At 38.1% G+C, this 23247-nt stretch overlaps 1 protein-coding gene and 1 long non-coding RNA gene across 5 annotated transcripts in view; both read left to right on the top strand.

Annotated features, from left to right (window-relative positions):
• Positions 1-241: 241 nt before the first annotated feature.
• Positions 242-23247, top strand: part of LOC101157698 (voltage-dependent L-type calcium channel subunit beta-4) — a 32203-nt gene continuing 9197 nt past the window's right edge. For 2 of the 4 annotated variants that reach the window (XM_020704349.2, XM_011477393.3), the window contains exons 1-8: positions 242-587; positions 1558-1650; positions 17432-17551; positions 18168-18290; positions 18376-18491; positions 18583-18662; positions 18754-18773; positions 19105-19182. In XM_020704349.2, coding sequence (XP_020560008.1) covers positions 507-587; positions 1558-1650; positions 17432-17551; positions 18168-18290; positions 18376-18491; positions 18583-18662; positions 18754-18773; positions 19105-19182 — 711 coding nt within the window. In that variant the 5' untranslated portion in view covers positions 242-506. The remainder of the gene's footprint in view (positions 588-1557; positions 1651-17431; positions 17552-18167; positions 18291-18375; positions 18492-18582; positions 18663-18753; positions 18774-19104; positions 19183-23247) is intronic. The other 2 variants (XM_011477395.3, XM_004070810.4) reach the window with 2 other exon arrangements.
• Positions 7571-8946, top strand: LOC111947695. The gene is made up of 2 exons (XR_002873588.1): positions 7571-7843; positions 8506-8946. It is a non-coding gene; the product is annotated as an uncharacterized LOC111947695 (long non-coding RNA).

The following is a 23247-nucleotide window of genomic DNA, read 5'->3' as shown; positions in this document are numbered from 1 at the left end:
CTCTCCTAAATCTAAACAACCCGAATCTCCTGAAGTCCCACTTTTACTCATCGGCTTTCAGGTTTTTTGCTCCCCGTGAGAGAAAAAAAAGAACGCTTTCAGAAATTAAGAAAAAAACGGAATTTAAAATGAATTCGTATTTTTATTTAGGTAAAAAGGTTTGCAGTTTAGTGTTTGTATGCTTGTTTAGATTAAATTTGGCGTCGGTTCAGTCGACCGCGACACCCCCGGCAAACCCGCACACTTAGTACGGACCTACCGAGCTCGTGCGATGACGCCTCGGCGTCAACGGTTCAAATAAACCTCCGTTTTCCCCCACTCGCTCAACGTTTGCTCCATCAGAACATGTTTTTTTCTTTCTTATTGGAAGATATTATGGCTTATTTGACATATTTCTTTCTTTGCTATCGACCGTCTCTTCGCTCCGCCTGATGCACTTAGTTCTTCTGGCTCCCTCCAGTAACCCATGTCTGTGTGTGCATCCCGCCTCCCTGCGCTTTCGATAGATGGTGCAAGTCAAAATGTCCAAATCGCCTGTGGACCCGCTGTCTGCCGTGGAAACCGGCTCGCAGTCGCAGTATTTTCAGGTAAATCTCGGCCCCTCCGTCCGCAGCAGGGGAGGTGCGATGGAAAATGGCTCGCTGGTGTCTAAAAAAGCTACTTGTTGTTCCATTTCGAGGCGTCGCGTTTTTTCTCTGGTTTTTTTTTTGGCAAGCTGATAGTTCTTTTCCCCGCTGTACTCCCACCTCACTGCGGATCGATCATCGAGCCCATACATTCATCCACCATGTTTTAATTATACTCCGCTTAAATATCGATGGATTTTTGGCCACATATCAGGCCTAAATATAATTTTTTAAAGCTTTCCTATCAAATTCTGTGTGTTTTTCTGACAGTCAGTGCAGCCACACAGCAGCATCCCGGTTTTGCAGGTGTTTTTGTTGGTGTTAGCGTGCAGACTCTGTCACTCTGTGCCACCTGTGGCCTAAATCCACACACGCACACATATATAATTTTATACAATCTAAGTATCCCTGGGATTTTTGCAGCTCCTGCTTCTTCTGTGGGTATGGCAAGATTGTGAAATTTAGGCAGCAGAGAGCACCACAAAAAATATAAACTCCCACATCTGCTTTAAAGCACTAGGACACTCACTAATCATGTAGTTTGTGGTGTTTTCAGATGATTAGTTAGTTTGCATTACATCCAAGTTCATTTGTGACTTTTTTTTTCTTTTCTTAAATAGCATTTTTGCCATTTTTGTCTAACAAAAATGTTACATCAAAGTTATTTTATTTTGTGCCTCATTTGATTCTTGGATGATCTTGTTTGCATTCACGTATACTTTATAACAAATGTTCTAAATGTCATCTCTTATGGGCTTGACAGTCTTGAAAATACACTACTTTTGTGCACCAAAAGGACTTCGGTGCACAAAAGTAAGAATTCCATTCATTCCAACACCTTCTAAAAACCATCTAAGCATTAAGAAACCTTCCATCTGAGTCTTTTTTTTTTTGTCTTCTAAACTCCTCTGTGTCTTTTTTCCCCACTCAGCTGCCCAGGAAACTGCCTAAGCGCAAGAGCCGCTTCAAACGCTCCGATGGCAGCACTTCTTCTGACACCACCTCCAGCTTCATCAAACGGCAGGTAAACAGCTCTGTTCCTGCATTCATTTATTCCGTGTGTATTTCTGGCTGCCGCTGACATTCAAACACAGATCATCAAAGACTATCAGTGACAGCAGTTGGAAATATCCTATGGAAAATGTAGATGAGCGTTGAACAAAGCTCTTGAACACTACTAGCCGTGTTTGTAGTGTTTCACTGGACTATAAGCCATCAACCACTATTTTTCAAGATTAACTAGTTCTATGAGGCAGTCACAAAGATATTTCTAGCTGGGTCTTTTTCATTTTTGTGTTGCAATAATTGACAGTTTCTGTTCATTTTTTTCACCCAGCAGTCTTTAGTTGCTTACATATATATTACCAGCAAAGGGCAGCCAAAGGTTTGTGTTTAAAAACAATCCCAACACAATCTTCTGCTTTTTAATTACTGTTTTCAGGAAGACTCAGGTGGAGAATCCGCTTTATTTAAGGTGATATGTCTGGATGCGAAAAAAAGCACAAAGTTGTCGTCCTGTGTTTGTTAGTTATGTCTTCCTAGTCAGTCGATTTGGTAAGAGTTCCTTCAAAAGAAGAGTTGTTATTGACCACACTGCTGTTTATGAGGTTTTCTGTTTGGTGTGAGGAGTTTGAGCTCCAGATGTGTACAGTCTTTGGAAAGAAAACAGCAGGATCTGCCAATGACAGAAAAAACGCAGATAAATGGCCAGCTTGACCTGTTTGATGCAGAAGTGCTTCTCATTGAAACTTTTAAGACTCCCTTTCAGAGCCAGATTTACAAATATATGAACTAGAGCTGGGTATCACCAAATATTTCGAGAATCAATTTGATTCACCAGGCTTGGACTGATTCCATTTATTTTTGAATTTACATGGTTTACACATTTAGACATAATTGCATAGAAATCCATGAATAATCTATACATGTTTTAAAGATATTCATATGAATCTGATACAGTTCACATACTGTAAAATGTATTAGTGAAATAATACACCAATTACGTTGTTGGCACCATACTGTGTTACATAGGTTTCAACAACAGAGAAGCTCCAACAAAAATGTGCAGATCGTTGTGTTCTGCCTCTCCTGGAGGGCGTTTCAGTTTGGCCACTAGGTGGAGCTAACGCTATTGCGTCACACATTCTACGAGAAGATTTGAGTAAAAAACGATGCTTTAGACCACAAATGGTTACTTAAAAAATAATGTTTCCTTGAAATAGTTTGGAGTATATTTGGAGTATATAAAGCTGTTCATTTAGTCAGCGACACATGTGTTAAGGTCGACCGAGCGTTAGCATTAGCCGTCCTATGGGAAATTTCATTATACGTTAGCATCAGGCTAAGTGACTTCAACTTTACTGCTGGTATGCGTTAAGACACCGGTAAAGGAAATGCACAAAAGATCGATCTCTACTCTTATTAATTGATTATTTTTTTATTAGTCTTTGATCAATTCAGATTGATTAATTGATTGGATCAACCGAGCTCTAACATGAACCCAATATATTCGCAGACTACTGGTTGGATTTCATATCTCATATTAGCATTCTCTGGCTGCACAGTGTCACAGTGGTTAGCGCTCTTGCCTCACAGCAAGAAGGTCTCCGGTTCAGGTCCCGGCTGGGGGATGTGAAAAACTACATCAACGGGGGACCTTTCTCTTTGGAGTTTGCATGTTCTCCCCGTTCAAGCGTGGGTTCTCTCCGGGGTCTTTGGCTTCCTCCCACCGTCCAAAAGCATGCTTTATAGGTTAATTGGCAATTCTAAATTGTCCATAGGTGTGAGTGTGAGAGTGAATGGGTGTGTGTTTGCGGACATTCTACGCTGCGACAGACTGGCGACCTGTCCAGGGTGTCCCCTGCCTTCGCCCACAAGTGGCCGGGATAGGCTCCGGCAGCCCCGTGACCCCGAAAGGGAAAAGCGGTTAAGAAAATGAATGAACATTAGCATTCTTTTTATACACATATCATGTGCATGTTGAGCTAATGAAGAATGTGAAATGTATAGTGGTGCAATATGGCTCCCAAAAAATCCCTCCTTCTATACAAAAATCTCAGATTTTTGGTGTACAACTCGTCTTTATTTTGTTTTAGTTTGAGAAGCGTTTTGAAACCTATTGTCTTCTTCTTTGAAGCTTTTATTGGTCTTCAAGTTTTAATTGAAAGTCCAATTTTGAGAAACTCATCCCACATTTTCGCAGTCAGAGCAAAACAAAGTAACTGATTCCTATTGAACTTTATTAGCAACCCCCAACGAGCAAATGTGAGCTCACGTGCGCACGCTACACTTGCAGCAGAGCTACTGCCTGCTTTGCCTTCTGTCTTTTCAATGCAGCTTTATGTCAGATCTGAGGACATATGATAAAAAGGTTTACAATATATGAAAACACTTATTAAAGCATCGTATTGGAAGCAAATACTAAGTTATGAGAAGACAGTACTCAGCCCAGTTTGCAAAGGATTTCACCATCTAACCTGAGACAGAGCTTGTTGCTGCCTCATCTCTCATTATGATGTAAGCCAAGTTAGTTATAAAAACGATTGAAATGAAATCATAAAGAAATTGCATTTATTGCACAGATCAGTGGACAAATGTTTGTTTACTGTTCGTATACATCACATGATGGTACGTCCCTGATATTAGTCCTGCTTTTTTTCCTATACAGTTGGTAAGCATCTACATGTTTAAATAAATTACTTCTACATTTTTTTGTATCTATATTTCAATACAGCTTTTCTGATTTTTGGTCTCCTTAGAAACCGACAACAGACCTATTGGGTGTTTAGTAAGAGGATGCCCTATGCCTGTGGGTGTGAACACTGAAAAATGTGTTTTCAGCATGTTCTGGTGGCATGTTTCTAATAATGGAGGACATATAGAAAGAAAATTAAGCTTAAAGTTCCCTTTCTAATTATTTTTTTATTCAAATTGTTGTGAATCGGGAGCAGACAAAAAAAATGCTGTTTGAAAAAGAGTTTATTTTTGATGAAGAAAATATTCTGGGTGGGCCACAAGCTCCTTGCGCTGAGCTCTCTACAATGAGAACGGGAAGAGGGGCGGGGTTACTCCACAGCAACGGTCCCACCCACAACTTTAATGAACTCCTGCCGCTCTGCAGAAACGACGTCCCAGAAAACAACACAGATGTGTTGTTTTGCAGGGAAGCTGCAAGCAAGATGTCAGATACGCAGCTAGATGGCATTGTTGTCTCGTCTAAGGTCCACTTTATTGCGTTGGTCTATTTTTAACTGTGAGCTGTAATTCATTTAGATCTGGACTCAGCATGTCACCCTGATTGGACACAAGCCCTAAAAAATCCTCAAAACACATTCAGTGAAATTCAACTTTTTGTTTCCTCATTTCATTCCAGTGTCAATTATTTTAGTAGGAAACTTTTTGCAAATATTTATAATAAATGGAATAAAATTAATGTTTTTGCATTAGTGTACAGTTAGAATACAAGATTACATAATAAAGTTTTATCCTGAATTTTGGTTTGTAGAAAACCTTTCAATTGGATTGCACTGAAAGACGCAGACATTGTTTGTTGTGTCTGAAAATTGACGACATATCAAACACTAAAGTTTACAGTTTCATCCAATTAATCCTATGTTTGCCAACTTTGTGGCTTTTTTATCTTAGAGAAGTCAGTTTAATTCCAAACCTAAATTTTAAATGTGTAAGTTGGAAAATGCAAAATATAAATTTTCAACCAACACGAAATCTACATTTAAATTCCAAATTAAAATTCAAAATGTAAAAGTTAATTGTTACCTAAAATGTAGATCTAAAAACAGAGTGTTATGTGTTTTAAATACTGCATAAAAAATGTAAAACAATATTTATGGCTAAACATGGATCCTAAACCTAATTGTTGTACGTTAAATGTGAATCTAAATTTGTTGATTATGTTGTCTGTAATTGATGACAGTATGTTTGGTGTAGATTTAATTTTATTACATGGAGATTTTAGTCTGGACAATAATCAAAAAGTCTAAAATGTATGGCAATGGATATTGTGACAACATTTAATAATACTAATGTTTATTTATTATTATTTATAATGCTGATTTCAAGTAACAGTCTTTTTAAAGGAATAATCAACATTTCTCAACTACAGCTTTTTGTTTTATTATTGTTATTATTTTAGTATATGATATAATTTTCTGTTGTTTTAAGAAGGTTATTGGGAAAAATCAAAACATACTATTCCAAGATTAATTCTGATTTAATTTTATTTAAATTAATTAGATTATTTTAAAAAAGCCTTTCAGTATTATCTGTGCTGTTTTATCATTTTTTTTAAATGGACATCTTTCATAATTGTGAATCTAAAAAAAAAGACATATTTTCCTGAGTTGATTAACAACAGCACTGACATTTTTAAAAGCTTTAAAAACCATAAAAATCAGATTTCTTCTATCTTTAAGGGGGTATTGAAAAAGGGAAAAAGCTGAGCTGGCGTCTTCAGAAGGACCATTTGTTATCCTGATTGGTGGGGAAGAAAAACTGAAATTCTTCAGATTCCAAAAGAATAAAATATTTATTCTGCTCATTTCAAAGGCCTTAGGCCGGGTGGAGAGGAGTGGGTTCATCGAACACCACCTTTTTTATTCAATCATTCCCTCCACACCCCCCGCCCCCTCCTGCTCCCACTGGTGATGTGACAAAGTGTTTTATGCAGAGGGAGTTAAAATCACAAACAGAGCAGATCCCTTCTTGGCTGTGATAGGGGTGGGGTGACGATGGAGGAGCAGTGGAGTATGACTCATTTCTGCAGCAGGATACAGTATGGATCTATGGTGTTCTATGTAGAACATGAGGCTGTGGAACAAGAAACATCTTAAAGGGAGGGGTGCATGATATAACAACAGTTTCCTCTGTGCTGGTGAATTGGACTGCCAGGGTTGAACAAATGAGAGTGATGTAAATAAAAAAAGAAAGAAAGAAAGAAAGGGTGGGGTGAGGGGGGTTAGCGAGTGACGCAAATGCTGCTGTTGTGATGGGAAGAGTAAAGGAGAAGATGCTGCCGGTGCCTCCAGTGCAGGTTGTCCCTTTATTAGGGGACGGGACAGTGCAGTCTGCATACGGCATGTAGTATAAAGACAGAGGATTGGGGCAGGACCATCACTTCATTAACCGAGTAAGTGCAAAAGACTCCTGGGATCTGGTTTTTTCCCCATCATCTGTTTTTCTTTCACTCCAGTCTGCATTGTTTCCATCACATCTTTTCTCTTTTTTTTTTTTCTTCAGCCTTCACCTGATCTCCTCTTTCCGGTGCTTTTTTTCCTCTTCATTCTTTCAGCTAATTTACTGTGGTCACCACAGCTTTGAGGTTCTTTTCTCTGTTTTGCTAAGTCTTATGGCTGATTGATTTGGTATGCAGCACTCTGGATTTTTTTTACCACTTCTATCATAGAGCAGTTTATTTCGTTAATACAGCTGTTGATAGAAAAATTTAAATAAAGTATAAAGTCTGCTTGATTTTCGCTTTTCTGTGGCTTGGAAATTTGGTGTTTTGGGTGTCCCAGCCTCTCCAATATTACTGTATATTTAGTAAAGCTGTAACGCATATCAGAATATTTGGATGTCCACGATCCACGAACAGTCAAGTACAAATATTTGTGATGTCCCAGATTACTGATTCACAATTTTTATAATTAATGCAAAGTATAGTAAAAATTCACTTTGGGCAATGTATGTACCGCTCCAACATTGCAGAAAAATGATGAAATGTACGTCAGTGTCACCTGTCTTCAAAGTACAGTGTTCCCTCAATATATGCTTTTCGTCAATCGCCATCTTACTGTTCGGCTTTTTTTTTCGTGCAGTTTTGCATGTTTTTCTTTTTTTACAGCGCATATTCTGCATCCAGATTGGCTGTAGACCAGGGGTCGGGAACCTAAGGCTCGCGAGCCATATATGGCTCTTTTGATGGTCACATGTGGTAGGCACGCGCGCTGAGCAGCGCTTCCGGCGGAACTCTTTCTGCCAAACACAGCGGGCGTGACTACGCATGAGCTGCAGAACCACTCTCTGTTCGAACGAACATAACTTTCTCGAGAGGTCGTCTAAAGTTGGGCAAATTTTTTAAAAACTTACTCGACATATTTGTCGTTTCAATTCCATTCCATTTTTTTTTTGACCGTGCGGTATTCACCGAAATTTATTCGGCAAAAACTTCGGTCGTCAAAAACCACTTTGCAGATTTTAAGGTGAGTGTGTCGAATCATAATTTTGCCATGAGACTATTTGTATATGTGTTTTCTTCATCTCCTGCAAATTTCATGACAAAATTCAAACGAGCAAATACCTTTTTTAAGACCGCAAGTCCGCGTTGTGAATGTCCGCCGCCTCCGCCATGATGGAAAATCCTTTGTTTAAAGGGCTCACAATACTCTTTCGTAATTCTGTTATTTTCTATAATCGTCGTGTAAAATTAGCTCTAAATGACTTTTAAGACTTTTTTCTACGAATTAACAACAGTTAAATCTTATTTTAACGTTGGATTACTGAGATTTAAGTAGATTGTTTTTAGGCTTTCACAGAGGTTTAGATTGGAGCCTCGTGGTCACGTGGTCGGTTCTAGCAAGGCGATTTGCTTCTACCATTGTTTACAATCATACAGGAGCAAATGTAACTGAGTAAATGCCAGTAAAACGTTGTATAGTCTTTTTTTTTTAAATAACACTAAACAAGAACTTTAGAAATATTATATATTTTTATACTTATTTTTATAATTTTTACATTTCTTTAGACCTAACTTTTTTTTTTTTTAGTTTTTTTTACTTAATTCATCATGCTTTCTCGTTTGATTTCTGTGTAAAATTGGATCTGCCACTTGGTTATTAATATTTTATCTTTTCTGTGCTTTCAGATTTTTTCAGCATGCCTCCAAAGAAACCTGGGGCAATGGTTGAATTCATTGCTGAGAAATATGGCAACATCCCAGATGCTCCACCATTGAGGAATGGGCATGTGCTAAACATTTTCTTCCAGCAAAAGCGTAAAGTTACGCAGACCATCCAGGAAATATCCAAGATCTTAGGATCAAATGTCGTAGTGAAACCATGGCAGATTAATTATTTGCTGAAAAAAACAATAAGAAAATACCCACATTTCACACGTGAAAGTGATAAGCAGCATTTTCATGATGTGTGTGACCAAGAATTTACTTGCCACACCTCAGCTCAGCCTTCACCTGAGGCCCCATCAGTTTCTGATAAATTTAAATTGTCTCATCCATCTACATCTCAATAATAGAAGAAAAGTTATGTTTATGCGATCATTTGGAAATAAATATAGATTTGACAGAAGATTTGCTGTTTCCTTCTTGTAGCTCTTTTCACTAGCTTTGTAATGATGCCTCCCTTTCTTGAATCGGACAAAGAATGAGAAAGTTATGACACTTTGAAGCCTCTCATCCTTGTTTTTGGTCACACGAATTGTACAATTTTGCTGTTTATCTGGGGCAGAATTTTCGGACAAAATTTGCTCACTTAAAGTGGCATAACTTTCTCATTCTTTGAGCTATCTGGATGATCTTTATGTCATTGGAAAGCTCTCTTTAAGGCCTTTCCAATGACATAAGAATTAGGTAAATCCAGTTAACTTTAAAATTTTAGTAACGTCCCTACATCATGTGGCTCGCAGACAAATCTTTAATTCAAATTTTTTTTCTTCATTAGACCAGTCCTTCTCGTGCGCGATGCGATGGCAGAGGCGCGCAGTAGTAGCGGTGCTTAGAGAGACAAATCTGCGCCAGCACTAGTATAAGTTTAAAATTGTCTATTAATTCACAGAGTTTGTACCACCCGGAAACCTGTGAATTGCCGTGCCTAAAACTGCGCGCTCCCGTCTCTGAGAAAGAGCGCGCAGTTGCGGGGACGGGATGTGTGAGGGAGAAAGCAGGGGGGTGGGGCTGAGGTGTTGTGGGGACAGGCAGCAGGTGAATCGCGCAGGGATTGTAAAAACGTAAAACCCGCTGCCCGTCAGTCACTGCGGCGTGTGAGTGTGTGTTTGGCTCCAGGTCCGCATGTGAGCAGTCTGTCTCACATCTACAAAACATTCATACCAACCTAAGATCACGTTTAAAGTCTCAACGCCTGCATGAAGCAGAAACTCACCACGTAAACCAGACTAGACCATCAGCAAAACTACCACGAGAAATACTCATCATTTATTAGAAACAGCATAACAATGTTATTAAAAAGAATCCACAGACTTATTGTACTTTAAAAAGGTTGAAATTACATCAAATGCACACATTCACTTGTATTTTAGTTTTAAACATATTGTCGCGGACTGAGTTGGATGGCTGTTGGGCCGCGTTAAAAGTTCTGGAGTTCATTGACCGCATCAAGCAGAGAGCTGATTGGCTCTCAGTTCTGTCGCTCAGCCTGTTGTTAGGTAGTTTGGACCAATGGGGTTCAGCTATGGGCCGAATAAGGGAAAGGGGAGGGGCTGCAGCGGGAGCAGGGGAATATAAAGTTGGGAGACGCGCTCTCGTCTCGGCGGGAGAGATTCAGGAGTTGCTGAATTAATTGTTCGGCGTTTGTCGCGGTCTGCAGTAACCCGAATAAAGAACCTTAAAAGAGGTTAAGTCTCCGTGCCTCAGTGTGGGAAAGGGACACTACATTATTGTATGGCTCTTTCGAAATTACATTTCAAAATATGTGGCGTTTATGGCTCTCTTGGCCAAAAAGGTTCCCGACCCCTGCTGTAGACCATTGTCAATCAATGACCTCCATACCTATTCTTGAACAGAATGCGTTCAGCTTGCCAAATCTTCTCAAAAATCTTTGATTGAGATCTTTGTTTTTTATTCACTACAGTTGGGCTTATTTTTCTATGAAGGTTTGAACTTTGAGAGTTTAAACAAAAGAGCAAGTCTTGTCTTAGATGAGGGTTTAAAGTGAGGGGTTTTACAGCCTTAAAACATTAGGGGTGTAACGATAAAATGATGAATCGATTTGTCCAACCAAATGGATCTGTCTGAGGCAAGTTATTAACCAAACTGAATCGAATCAACTTATAAAATTGATTCAGAAATAAATGAATCATAAAATTTTTATTGGAAAACACTACTGCGATTGAGATATGGTAGTTTTATTTTACTATAACGGAAAAACGACCAAGTGCATTATAGTAGACAACACACATGAGATGACATCAAAAGTGATCAGGCCATCATTCCAGTCCAATGTGTGGAAACAGTTTGAATTTAGCAAAGACCTGTGACAATACAGTGTAGTAGAATGTTATAATAATGTTCCATTTTATTATTTTGATGTGGAAAAACAACAGTGGGCTGAACTTGATGGAACTAAAATGTGATTGGATTTTTCATTAATTCTCGTTTACTTGTTTGTTTGTAGATATATTTAATTTAAATTTGATTACTGGTATCTTGAAGATTTAAATACAAGGAATCTGGAAAAATCGACCTGCACTGTTCAGTACCCAGTAGAGATGGGATGATAAAAAAAATTCCAGCCGATACAGATAACCGAATTTCCCCTGCAACTGTGGCCGATAGCCGATATTTTCCAATACCAATACTTAAGCGTCAACAGTAACACAAAGTTTAGATTTCCTTTTAGTTTCTGTATTAGAAATGCACAACTTTGCAATCACATTGTACTTGACCTTTTTAACATACAGCATTCACCATAAGCTCCCCATTGCCAGGGATCTATTAGGAACAACATGTATCCCTATCAAAAATAACATTTACCTGAAAACAGTCAATTACTGACTATGACTGTAAACAGAAGTTTCCCAATCTATTAGGAACAAGAAAACATTTAAAAAAGAAAATGTTTCTGAAAACAGTCAGAAGAATATCAGTAGATTTTTTAATATCGGACAGATACCGATAAACTTAAAAAAATTGCAAATATCGGCCAATGCCTATACTGTTACTGATATATCGCCCATCCCCAGATATCTAGCTCTGAGTCACACTGGTTGAAGTGTTTAGCGAAATATATCCTGGATCGATTTTAGATCAGTGAATCGAATAGAATCGACTCCGTCAAAATGAACCAATATCCACTATGAAGTGGTATTGTTGACCACTATTTATGATTTGAATCAAAACGTTGAAATTAATTGTTACAACCCTATAAAATATCTATAATCTTACTTCGCAGATTTCACCTATCGTGAGTTAGTTTTGGTGCGTAACTTCTGAGAAAAAGGAGGGAACACTGTACAGCAATCAAGTGTTGAAGAAAATGTGTTGAAAAAAAATGAAGAAAGTTTTATTTACCGATATCAGCTCTGCAGAACCAATTTTGTTGTAAATATAGTTGACAATTGAAAAGAAATTATAATGAATATGAAATTAAGAATTTTACAAAACTTGTGTGATAAATTATGTGTCATTGTGAATGCCAGAGGGCTTGGGGATAAAACGATAACGATATAAATCACGATCTACCCTTTTCTAGCCTAGAATACTTAGTCTATTGCAATATACGAAATATACGAAATTGACACTCGCCAGTTGCAAGCATTTTATAAAGTCATTTTTATTTAGGTGTTGCTGTGTCCTAATTTAACATCTTCTTGTAATTTTCATCACTCGCTCACCCCCCTTACCCTACCCTTTCTCTCTCCCTCTTTTTTTCCCCAGATATACATCACTCTCATCTGTCATTGGAAATGTAGTCAGCAAAACTTTGAGGATGGAAAAACTTGATAATTTTATCTGGGTTTGTTGTCACATGATACAAAGCAGCAGTGAGATTTATGTTATGCCTTTTCTTTCTTTTTAAAATCTTTGTTTTTATCTCTAATGTTTATTTAATTCTAATCCGCTGTTCTAAATAAAGGTATAAATGATGTTGTTAAAATGCATATTTTAATATTTCCTGTAAAAAAAATACATATAGCAACCATTCAAAGATAGTATATAAAATAGTAAGAATTGTAGTTTAATCTGTATATCGTTAATCTTCATTTGTGAATAGAATCAGACGCCACCTAAGTAACGATCCACAGCCGTAATATTTTGAGTTTGTTGGTTTTTCCACTATTCCATGAAAGAGTCACATTCATGAGAACCATCTAAAATATATACAGAAATGTTATACCAGTTAAACATGAACATTCAAACACAAAAAAACTTAAAAAGATGGTGATAGACAAATACAACCAAATGACAAATCATGTTTTAACCACTTACAAAAACATTTTAAAAAAGTCTCTTACTGCTTCTGTAGGATTTAAAGAAGTATGTTGTAGATAATGAATATCAGCCTTTGGTAAAACATTTTTATTAACTTATTTGCTGACCTCCATTTAAAAACTGCCTCTTTAGACGGGTTTTCAAGTTATGTCAATAAGGTAAGACATTAGCAATTATCTTGGGCAGGTAATGTATAAAGGATGGTAAAATATTGGCAAATATGATGAAGTGTAGTGCATAACTTCAAGAAAGATTCATGAATAACAAGTTTAAGGATTAAAAATGGTGGATATCCAAACAAAATGACTCCAAAGTGCTGGGGCTTTTTAGATGTACGTTTAAGACCTAAAGATTGTCAGATAAAGCTTGATATGAATCTGGAAAATTTGAAACACACGTACCTATCTATTAAGAGGAACCACGAAAATTTGTTTTTTAAGCCATTCAATCAAAAATTAGACCTCAAACGAATTAAAATGTTGTGGTAAAACCTGCATGACTGTCAGCACAGCTGTAAAATGTCCAACAGAATGAACTCTTTACTGTTCTTCCTTCTGCATTAACATTGTTGTTTTGTGACCTAGATATGACAAAGCATCTCAGCATCTGCAGTGATTTTTGGTTCTTTTCCTGTCAAAGATGTGAATTACATAAAACTTTACAGAGGTTTCCTTTGTAAAAGTTATGATGTCAAACTTGGAATGTCTCTGATCTTATACTGATGTAGACTGATGTCTACAGATGAAGTTATCATCAACTGGAAAACAAAAGAAGCCCAAAGGCTCAAGAAATAATTTTGAATCCATGGATTGCCAAAGTGGACATCCCCTTCACCTAAGAAAACTGTGAAGAACTTTATGGAACTTTATCTAAAAGAAAAAAGATGGTCATTTTCATTCCAACTGCAGCAGAACCTCAAGCGTTGAAGAGTTTGCTCCAGATGTAGCATGTTTGTGAATTTCAATCCCAACAATAGAAACTCAGAAAAACGCTTTTCTTAGAGACTAAAAACAAAACAAATATAAATATAGAATATAAAGTCCAGTGCATCAAAAACAGCTTAGGCTTGTATTTAAAATAAACCAAACAAACGTCACACAAATGTATTGCTCAATTCAGTAAAGTCCACTCTGTGCATGCGATGCACGTTCAAGTTTATGCTAAAAGCGCATTCTTGAACGCACATCAAGCATATGATGATTACACTGGACTGTTGCTACCCAATACTAGTGCATGCCCGTCACCTACAGTAGGAAGAAGCTTGGTGCAAAATGTTGAAGCATTGCTAATATCGCAATTCTTGTTCCAGGCTTTTTCTATCACAGCTCTATTCCAATAAATTAAGGACTTGGTGTCCTATAGTTCCAGCCGGGCACAAACCGCAATTAATCATTTTTCCTTACTGATCAATTTTCAAACGGTTGGCACTTCCATGAGTTGAATACCAAATCCAAGTCCCTGATTGGTCAAAGTTTTCAATGAAGAGTCATAGAAACTTGTGTTTGTTTGAATGTGGAAGCTCGAACACGCTTATACGACTGTTTACATAGACTTTTCATTGGAAATGGTTGCTTGAACGCACATTGCAGAGGGCGGTGGGAACGTAGCTTTAGTGACAAGTGATTTTCCTCAGGATAGTCCTGTTCACTGTCTGGACAAAAATGGGAGAGGGGGCTAAGGACGTCACCTAGAAAAATGAGAAAGAAGTAACTAGTATTACACACATTTATAAGCTGTTTTTCTCCAAGTGGTTCAGAAAATCACTTCTTTGTCAGCAATTTATCATTTAGCTCTAGGAGTAGAGGTTTTGAAGCTCTGTTGATGCTGGTTCTCTACCATCTGTTACGGTAGAGATAAACCCAGGAGCAGGAAGACTCGAACAAGTCCAGATCATTTAAAAGGTTTAATAGCAAAATAGACCAATACAAAGGATGCTCTGACAATTAACATACAAAAGATACCGCCTTAAATAATGAGAACAAATGAGATAACTGCAGGCAGCTGTGACCATTTCCAAGAGAACCAAGGGGGACAGGGCATCTAGGAGAAGGCACAGCTAACCTGCAAAGAACAAAGCAAATGAAAACCCTGAAACCAAAGCACAAGACGGGCGGCCGTGGTGCAGCGGTAGGGCGGTCGACCCATGATCGTAAGATTGCAGGTTCGATTCCCGCTTTGCACGCCCATGAGTGGAAGTGTCCTTGGGCAAGACACTGAACCCCACCTTGCCTCTGGTGGTAGGCGGGCGCCTGTGTTTGGCAGCAGAGCCGCCACATGTGTGTGACTGGGTGAATGGGTCTGTGACTGTAAAGCACTTTGTCCTTGTAGGAAGAAAGGCGCTATATAAGTATACGCCATTTACCATTTACTAGAGGGAAACTAACACTATCCATCCACCTAAATATAAATGAACATTTAGCTGTTTAACAATAACAATTTCCCTGAGTACCATGACATGGACTAAAAACCTTCAAATAAAAGGTCGTCTTAGTATCAAATTAATGGTAAACCAAGCAAGTAGTTATATATTAAATAAATGTTGGATTCAATATATCTGTCAAAAAGAATAATCAGTTATCTTTAATCAAATGATAGTTGTGTCGCATACAGTAGGAAGCTTTCCCTCGCTAGGACATAACCAGCTGGATGACACACTTCTTCCTCAGTCCCTCTCTGAGGAGTTGAGGCCAACGGTGTTGCAGTAAGTAAGAAAAAAAAACCACAGAAGCAAAGAAAAAGTTAGATTTAACCTTCTGCTTTCTGTCTCGAAACACAGATGTGTGAGCATACAGGCAAAGACCTGTGGCGTCACATTTTCTAAAATAACAAAATAGATCTGCACCCACCACCACGTTTATTCTGCTTTCATGTCTGTTAGTCCTTATGAGCTTTCCCAGCGCACACAGGAAAGCCACTGCTGTAAGAAAATTCACATTCATGTCTTTCTCCGACTCCAGCGTTGTTCTTTTAATCAGCCAGGTATGCAACTCTGTCTGTCCGTGTATGTCTGCATGATGGGACTATTGTCCTTTTCCTCCCTCGTTTCTCCTATTAGTCTAAAGCCATCATCATCATGCCACTTCTTTATTTTTTCTGGTCTATTTTCATCTCCCGCTGAAGGAAGACTCGCTTCTTTCTTCTCGCCAACCATCCATCAGTTTCTTATAAACAGCGCTCCCTGTGTATCGTGTCAGTTGTTCCCTCATCTGATCTTTCCCCTCCCCTCTCCTCTTTCCGCCTGTTCCGCCTCACCCTCCTCTCCGCCGGCGCTGGTGCAGTGTTGCCCCGCAGAGATTCTGAGTGCTAGAAATCAGATATGGTTATCTAACGCCAATGCCACACCGGAAAAAGAAACGAGGAGAGGTGTTTGCTTGTATCGGTGCAGTCGCTGAGCATTTTTCTGGTGTTGCATGCACGCTTTCTGAGTTGCAGGGGGAGGGATGAAAGGAGGTTGTTGTTTTTGGTATTTAGGCCTTTCTTTTTGGGTTTGGTGCCTGAACTTGTGCTGATGTTAATTGGTTCTCCCGAGGATCTGTTGGTGTACGCTTGCAAGATGGATGACCAGGACCAAGCTGTTGTACTGTAGAAGCACAAAAAAGTATTGTGGTTATGGTAGTGAAGATTTTGGTTTGTTTACAACATATTGTGAGATTAACTGACCATTTCCCATCTTTCTTTTTCTTCAGCAGCAGATTCTTTCCATCTCTTTTTTTTTTCTCATGATGTTCTTACCCGACTTGGTTTGGTTTCCGCGGCATCGTTTTCCTCTCAGAAAAATCAGGTGGGCGCCAAATAAAGGAGACTTGTCAGACGCTCATAACATACTCCTGCTGCCTCCACAGAGCCTTCATGATGTTGTCTTTTTGGTCTTTTCTCTGTGGAAATCAGCAATATGGTTGCAGACTTTTTTTTGTGTCTTTTCATTAACTTACAACACATTATACACAGGCTGCAGCAACGATGATTAATTGTAATATAGATTTTCAATTTCCAGAGATCTTTTTTTTTTTTTTCTACGGACTGATCAAATCATAACAAATTAGTCCTAGTGCCAGTTAATGCCCCCTTCACTTACTTCTCTGATTGAATACCAGCACTAATCTACAAGCATCAGACATGTGTGGAAGTGATGACAGGTCACACAGTGTGACGGCTTTGCTTTGTCTTTTGGCTCAACGTCCGTTGCATCCCATGGGCCGTGTCCCTAAACTGCTTACATTGAAAATGGATAACCAGCATGTATTTTGCTAATGAGAAGATGTCCTTGGAGGAAAAAGTGGGGGAAGAAAGGATGTATATGTGCTGCACTGTGGGGGACGCTGGAATGGATTGGGGCCAAGCAGGAGAGAGGAGGAAGCAGTTGGCTCCTTTGTGCTATATTTGGTTTGTCAGAAGATGGCTGGTGTGTGAGAGGAACACATTGTTTGGTGGGTCCGCGCATGAATGTGAGACACAAATTTGCACTCACACCTGCAGAGCAAAAACAACACATGAAAGCTCACTGGGATCTCAGTTTATTACAGCGAAGTAATCATGCTTTTAGGGGGAGGTAATAGAAGATATCTTAGCAAGAACATGAAAAAACGATGACAGCTCTGTTTTTTTGCAGGGGTCGGCTGATTCGTATACCAGTAGACCGTCGGATTCAGACCTGTCAGCCGAGGAGGACCGCGAGGCGTATCGGCGCGAAGCCGAACGCCAGGCACAACAACAGCTCGACAGAGCTAAGGTATTCCATGCAGTTTGATGGGATTCACCAGCCAAAACATGCAATATACTTCACTCTTCATGATGAACGCTTGTAGAAGCGTGAATGTAGGAGGACATGTGCATGGTCATTGTCAGCCTGAAGGTTTGAGTTTGACGAGAAAGTATAACGGGAAAAAAATAACATTTATTGATGGGAACTTCAATGAAATAACCTTAAAATGCCCGCAAAAAACAAAATGTTATGTTAAAAATGTTAAATTAAATGTTAATGTTGAAAATTATACAAAAACTAATGTCTATATTTATCATGATCTGCTGTTTAGACAGATTTTTTTAGCTTCTATCGTGAAGTTCCAAAATGGACTGAACAAGGACCCACTTGTGTAAAATTCTATAGATTATCTGCTGTTTCTCACTTGTTTTTTTTTTAAATAAACATCAATTATTATCCAGTCTGCAACCAAGCACAGCTTGTTGGGCGGTTTGTGTTGGGCTTCTCTAAGGCGGAGTCCAGCTATTTTGTCAGAAAGAAAAAGAATTTGCAATAAATGCGCCTTTGTTTTAAGTATTTTTCCAGATAGCAGTGTCTATACCTCTTTTCCTTCAAGAATGTGTTGGTTTTGTTGTTACCGTAGTCCAAACCTGTAGCATTTGCGGTCAAGACAAATGTGAGTTACTGTGGAGCGCTGGATGAGGACTGTCCCGTCCAAGGAGCTGCAGTCAACTTTGATGCCAAAGACTTCCTGCACATCAAAGAAGTGAGCAGCCATGACAGTGCACTGCATTACTGTGCAGTATTTAGGAGAAACCTGCGTCACACCTTGCTTTCGCTGGGTTCTACAGAAGTACAACAATGACTGGTGGATTGGTCGGTTAGTGAAAGAAGGAGCAGACATCGCCTTCATCCCCAGCCCTCTGCGACTGGAAGCCATGAGACTCAAACAGGAGCAGAAACAAAGGTAGGAAAATGCATTCTGGTGCATGAGGCTTCTTAAAGGGTTCATATTCCCTTTAGAAGGCTGGTAATTCAGCGTGACAATGCCGTTGCAGGAAGACTGGAGGAAACTCCTCCAGTTTAGGCGACATGGTGACAGGGAGCTGGAGGACCACACCGCCATCTGCAGGTGAATGTAAGTATTGCAAACTTCTTCACTCCTGCAAAATGCCACATTGTTGCTGCCTTTTCTGCACTCATTTACTGTTTCTGTTTGTTTTCACAAGCCAAACAGAAGCAAAAACAGGTAGGTCTCTACTTTTTAACTATACAAGATTTTCTAATACAAAATGTTCTTTATAAATATTTATATTTTTTTTCACAAAAAAGTGAAGCAAAGATTAATTTATATCTTTATGTAAAGAAAAACAAATTATACATTATAAAAAACAAATTATACATTATAAAATTTTACTCTTTGCATCTAAAGTTGTTCAAGGAATTATCTTTCTTTATAAAATCATAAATGAAAAAACCCAAAATGTACTATCAAGTAAAACTTAACTGTGGAATAACCTTTTCTCTGTGTTATCAACTCTTCATCTTCTCCCCTTTTGTTCTCTGTCTGTTTCTTGCAGGAGCATGTCCCTCCTTATGACGTGGTGCCCTCCATGAGGCCGGTGGTCCTCGTGGGGCCTTCTCTGAAGGGATACGAGGTCAGCATCTCCTTCTGACGCCTCCTGCTGACAGCACAGATGCTTCATTCACTCTGAGGGGTTACTGTATTCAAACTCGTTAGAAACACTAAAGACTTTTGTTGTAGATTAGTAAGTGCTAAACTCATCCAGATCAATTATGATTTCGGAAAGTTGTTACTGAACATTGTGAGTATTTGGGATTTTCATAGTGATAAAGAAAATGACTGTCATGAATTTATGTCAACATAAAGTGAAAATGTCTGCAGAGGAATGTCAGAGAGAACAAAGAAAAAGTTCCAAATATAAATAATGTTTCTCTTTAGACAAAGTTACTAAACATCCGTTTGGCCAACAAAGAGCATATAGTTCTGACAAACATGAAGCTAGCTTATTTTGCATAAATGTCCAGTTAGTAGATTGTTCCTAAAATCTACAACCTTAATCTGAATATTTTATCTCCCAGGGTATTTCTCAAATCAAATGAGAGGTCTTTTATAGAGTCAGATCTTTCCTCTTGGTGTGACTGTAGCTTCTTGTTTAGGAGACCAAATTAGAACACAAAGAGGTACTTAATCCACTTTCTTTAGTTTCAGATTACCGCTATTCTGGATTTGCCATTCAGTTACATTCAATAAACACGAACAAGCAAGCTACACATTTAAGCCTCGGACACAAACAATTGAAAACCAGAAAATGTATCCAGACACTTCCTGCCAAAAAAAAAAGGGCTACATTTTTAAGGAAGGAAATCTATATACCAAACACTAAACCCAGACACCAGCAGTGAAGAAGGAAAGAAGGAAAGAGGCTTGTCCTTGTGTTTTTTTAGCATTAACCTGGACAGTAAGTCCACAACTCCAGTAGGGGGCAGCAGCAAACACGGTCTGAACTTCCAGTGTGATTCAGGTCCAGAACTTTGCTCTCAACTGTTTATACTGGGCCTTTCTAGGTTGTATCCCACTCACCCAATGCCCAGTCAAATGTAAAGAAAAAGAAAAAAACTGTTTGGTAACGCTTTCTTTTACAGTACATTACTTACAGTGTACTTAAGTGGTATTTACATGGTACTTATTGTGTAACTACTGGGTACTTTCAGGGTACTTACATGGTACTTTTTATGGAATTTACTGGGTACTTACAGTGTGTTTACATGGTACTTTCTATGGGACTTTACTGGGTACTTACATGGTACTTTTTGTGTCTACTCTGTAGTGCTATTTGGTTCATACCTATGTGGTACATACTGTGTATTTATAATATTCTTACTGGGTATTCACATGTTGGCAAAGGTGTCTTTTATGGTACTTACCACATGTAAGAACAAGGTAAGTACAAATAAAGTACCTTGACCTTTAGGTCTGCACTCGCTGCATGTTTCATGGTATTTACCATGAATTTACCACAGAAACTACCCCTTAAGTACACTAAAACTGTACTGTAAAAGAAAGTCAGCCCTATTTCCACTCAACTACATGGTACTTTCAGTACTAAATACTGGGTATGTTCACTTGAATATTACTTGGTACTTACCCCTTAAGTACAATAAAACTGTACTGTAAAAGAAAGTCAGCCCTATTTCCACTCTATTACTTGGTATTTTCATTACTAAATACTGGGTATGTTCACTTGAATATTACTTGGTACTTACCCCTTAAGTACAATGAAACTGGGCTGTAAAAGAAAGTCAGCCCTATTTCCACTCTATTACATGGTACTTTCAGTAGTAAATGCTGGGTATGTTCACGTATTACCTTCCCGTACAGTGTACATACACACTTGGTCTTCTGACCTTACCAAATGAGACAATGTTAACTTGTTGGTAAAGGTCAAATAACTGCATTGTAAAAACATATTCCTACTTCTTGTAACATGAGGCAAATTTAAAGAGAAACAAGACAGCAGTGAAAACAACAATCTTTAATATGATACACTTCTGCAGCATACAAAGTGTCATCACAATGAAATATGTTTTAAGTACAAAACAGTGCAATGGAGCATTCCAAAAAACACATTATTGGCCTGAGGGTCGTGCTTTTTGTCCGTCAGAATTCTTTCAGCAGAGTTTGGTAACGGTGCAGGACTTCTTCAGGGGTTGTAACTGCAAGAAAAATCAAAATAAAAGCTCAACTGAACCTAAAAAGCATTACGACTTTGATGAAGTACAAAATATATTTACTTATTTAATCATTTCTGTAATGAGTTTGATAAATCTCTGTGCATTTTTTATCGCTTTGACTGCAATGCTTGAAATTAATCTATTATCCTCATTTATGTAAGGGTTAATGGCCGACGAAGTGTGCGGTTACTACTTTTTAACGCACGCCGTGGAAGCCTGAACCGTCCGACGCGAAAGTAGTAACCGCACACTTCGAAGGCCATTAACCCGCTTATACCATGGTCACTTACAAAAGCAATACATATTAACCAGGTTTTAGTCCTTAATTCTTGGTTTTTTTTTTCGATTTGTATCACTTTTCTCATAAATAGCGGACTATATGTTACGTGACATATAGTCCGCGTCGCGCAGCACCACCGCTGCAGTTAAGATTCGGCGATATATATATGCTGATCGTCCCGATGGGTTGAATAAAGCATCAATTCAGAGGGAAAGTTAATCGCTTACCGCTTGTTTTTGCCCCGATGATGAAGCAAAAGGTTGTTTTACAGAAGCCGGCGCAGTGATACAAATCATTTAAGCTAGCCGACCGGAACTTCTTTTTTCACCGTGCGGTTATCAGGTTTTAACGCGTACCCAGCAGCCAATCAGAATCGAGTATTCAACCGGACCATGGTATAAAAACATGATAAATCATTCACAACTTTATATTTTAGTTACATAAACAAAAACAACAAAAAAGAAATCAAAGAAAAAAATCAAAATTGCCATAAAAAATCTAATTTGTTTAGACAAAGAATGTCTTAGTAATGTTTTAATTGGCAATTGCTGTGTGTATTTCTTTTTTATAAATATTATTCGCACCTAATTTGCATTAGCATGAAAAACATGGCAGTGTAAAAGAAAAGGAAAAAAATAAATAAATAGGCAATTTCAAAGTCAACACAGTTACTCAAAAATATGTTTTAAATTTTCAAACAGTTACCTTCACTGTTGGGTGGTATTGTCTCTATCATATTTGAAAATAAATAAATAAATAAAAATAAAATAAAACAAAGAAAGAAAAGAAAATGGGGAAAATGCAGTTAAACTCTTCATTATTGTAAATAATATGTCCACTTGGTGGATTTAACTTACTTTGCTTACTCTCCTGTGGCTTCACGGATTCGTCTGGGATGTCTTCTTCACCATAGCTGATCTGAAGCGGTAAAAAAACGGAAGTACGTCATCATTATTTTAAATAAACGCCTTTCTTTGATTTTCCCAGAAAGACGTGAGCTCAGTCAAACGTGCACAGAACAACAGACTTTATCATTTAGGCGACGTGCTTGTTTAGGTGCCCCTCTCCTGGTAAGTAACAACAATGTTTGTAGATTTTCATTACAAACTTTGAAAATTTATACATGAAATAACTGAATTATTGCAGTAGCAGACATGCTCTTACGTCACGTTTCAAACACAGAGAGAGAGAGCAGCTGAAATCACGAAATTAGCTTCTTTATAAAGTTTGATCAGTTTAAATATTTACATGTAATTTATCCAATATTTACTAAAACAAAAACACTGGCTTACCTGCTAAATGAAGAGAACTTCAAACTTTCACGCGCCTCGAGGCTCTCCGGATTAATGCACGTTTACCATGGTGGTTGTCATGCGGCATTCAAGTGCGCTGGGAATTTGCACCTTTGCTCGCCCCGATCTATTTAACCAAAACACACACTCGGGGGGATTTTAGTATTAAAAGTAAATATTTAGCATTGTTGTTTTACATATTTTCCTGACATTTTATATTAAAACAAGTTCATATTTAGAACAATATTTTAAAAAAGTCAAGTTTTGAATAATTTATTATCATGTTTATAAATGAGGATAATTGATTAATTTCAAGCATTGCAGTCAAAGCAATAAGGAATTCAGGGATTTATCAAACTCAATACAGAAATAATTAAATAAGTAAAATACATTTT

Source organism: Oryzias latipes, chromosome 7, assembly GCF_002234675.1.
Source record: "Oryzias latipes chromosome 7, ASM223467v1".
NCBI classification, from domain to species: domain Eukaryota; kingdom Metazoa; phylum Chordata; class Actinopteri; order Beloniformes; family Adrianichthyidae; genus Oryzias; species Oryzias latipes.
The sequence above is the reverse complement of the archived record's forward strand: the minus strand, read 5'-3'. Positions and strand labels throughout refer to the sequence as shown.